This window comes from Aspergillus mulundensis (genome assembly GCF_003369625.1).
Source record: "Aspergillus mulundensis strain DSM 5745 chromosome Unknown scaffold_2, whole genome shotgun sequence".
Lineage (NCBI taxonomy): Eukaryota > Fungi > Ascomycota > Eurotiomycetes > Eurotiales > Aspergillaceae > Aspergillus > Aspergillus mulundensis.
This window is the reverse complement of record NW_020797890.1, coordinates 3,678,217-3,680,417: the sequence shown is the minus strand read 5'-3', so window position 1 is coordinate 3,680,417 and position 2,201 is coordinate 3,678,217. Positions and strand designations below refer to the sequence as shown.

Genomic DNA, 2,201 nt, shown 5'->3' with positions numbered 1-2,201 from the left:
AAGGCGAAGCAGCTTTTCTGATCAATCAATATTCGAATGTTCGATGAAGAAAAGCGACGCGGGGGGATTGGCTGCAGATGCGATTGTACCAGAGGCGAGGAGGAGCCGGGGTATCACATGTTGTAGGTAGTTATTCAATTTGAAGCTGAAGAAGAAGAAGATCCAGGAGTCCAGACCTTGGTCAGTTTATCAGATATTCTGAAGTCTGATTGGTCAATGCTTAATGCTTTGTTATCCCTAGTCCTGCATAACATGTGAGTCCTAAAGAGTTCTGCTGCCAGTGCCAGCAAGCCCATTATCGATATGTACGGAGTACAGAGCAGACAACAGCCACATCCCCAGCTCTTGAAGGTCATACAGAGTAAATTGTGCATTTGGTTGATTCTCTTCACGTGCTTACTATGTTAGCCATGCAATGATGCTGATCGCGGTTTTGGATCTGCTATGTTGTCCCCTAAATTACGGAGTATAGGTGACGATGATCCTTAGCTGTTATCACCATCTCCAATTCCCCGATAATCGCAGAAACGCTCAAGGGGCACTTTCTTTGTTTCACTATCTTTTCAGCCTCCATCCCTTTCGACAATCATCATGCTGTACACTCCTTACTGTCAAAGTTGATAGCATTGACTGCTCAAGCTGTCTACATTCTGTTCTACAAGCTGGTTTGCTCCCCTTAAGGCACAAACACGTCCTCGGAATCCCATCTTTCGGTCATACGACAATCTCTTCCAGCGATCTTCTCATTGCAATTTCTTGCAAGCCTGACCCAAGCTGTTATTATTCTGAGCTTGATCGCGACTGGTCAACACGTGTACATCCTTGGCCAACGTTATAAACACCATGGGAGACGCCCCAAACAAGATCGCAATCACAATATGCGGGGATGGCGGATGCGGTATGTCGTGCGACAACCTCACATTCCCAGACCCATCCGATAGCCTGGTTCTGGAGAATGCAATTCCTCATGGCAGTCGGCGCATGAGACTGATCGATAGTAGGAAAATCTTCAATCACTCTGCGCCTGGTTCGCAGCGAATGGGTCCATGAGTAAGTATGATACGAATACTGTTTTGGCCACGTCCTAACGACTGTCCTCTATCTAGATATGACCCTACCATAGGTAAAACCCGCGAGTCTTAACACCTTCGGCTCTCACTGATCTGACCAGAGGACTCGTACTCTGTTTCACGCACCATCGACGGCGAGCAATATTTTTTGTCAATCACCGACACGGCGGGCCAGGAGGAATATCGGGGGCTATGGGCGGCGTCAAATCTAAAGTCCGACGCGTTCCTTCTCGTCTACGACATCACAAGCGAGTCCAGCCTCAACGCCCTAGACTATTTTATGGAGATGATCGAAATGGAGACAGATCAACGCGCGGAGGACAACCTACGATTAATGAGGGAACTCGGTGACAGCGCACGAGGTGTGGAATTTGGAATGGCCGCTCCGGTGAAGATTGTCGCGGGTAACAAATGCGATCTCAAGGACAATCGTGTCATTAGCGCGAGAGAGGGGCTGGAGTATGCTAGGAAACACAATAGCGGGTTCATGGAAACAAGCGCCCGCGAAATGGTGAACATTGAAGAGACATTTGCTCGTACGAACCCGTTCCAGTCTCCATACAGCGCAGTCTGACAAGCTCTAGTTTTGGTTCGTCGCGTCGTGGAAGCCCGTCGAGAACACCACCAACATAACCAGGAGTTAACGAAGCCAACCCGTCATGTGGGGTTTTCCCTAAAGAAACCCCCCACCGGCGCAGTGTCGAAGAAAGCATCCGATACAACCCTTTCTAAACAAACGAACCAACGGCAGGGTAGATTCCACGGCCTACTGAAAGGCCGACGGGCAAACACCAGTTCGGAGCAGTCTGAGATAAAACCAGAGAGCCCCCCAGAGATGAATACGTCAGAAGGCGAGACTCCAAGTCGATGGAAGCGACTGTGCTGTTAAATATCGTTTTGGGCGTGTCTTTGGAAACTCGAAGAATTTTCTTATACCCTTTTGTTGGATGAGCTCGACGGACATGCTTGTATTATATTACCAACTTCCCGCAACTGTCTTATTACCTTCTTGTATAGTCATTTTTTGAAAGATTCAAAAGCGAGTTGAGCGTAAAATGAAGTCATACCGGACAGGTCCAGATGCTGCAGGCAACCACATACGATGTATCCGCTCACACTACTCCGCATGGT

General features: G+C 48.4%; 1 protein-coding gene across 1 annotated transcript; it reads left to right on the top strand.

Annotated features, from left to right (window-relative positions):
* Window positions 1-843: 843 nt before the first annotated feature.
* DSM5745_03817 (putative RAS small monomeric GTPase) lies at window positions 844-1,959 on the top strand (the record flags this gene model as incomplete). The annotated part of the gene is made up of 5 exons (XM_026745833.1): window positions 844-898; window positions 1,002-1,050; window positions 1,107-1,123; window positions 1,172-1,606; window positions 1,655-1,959. The coding sequence occupies 5 exons, from the start codon at window positions 844-846 to the stop codon at window positions 1,957-1,959; spliced, it is 861 nt and encodes a 286-aa protein (XP_026606699.1).
* Window positions 1,960-2,201: the final 242 nt, after the last annotated feature.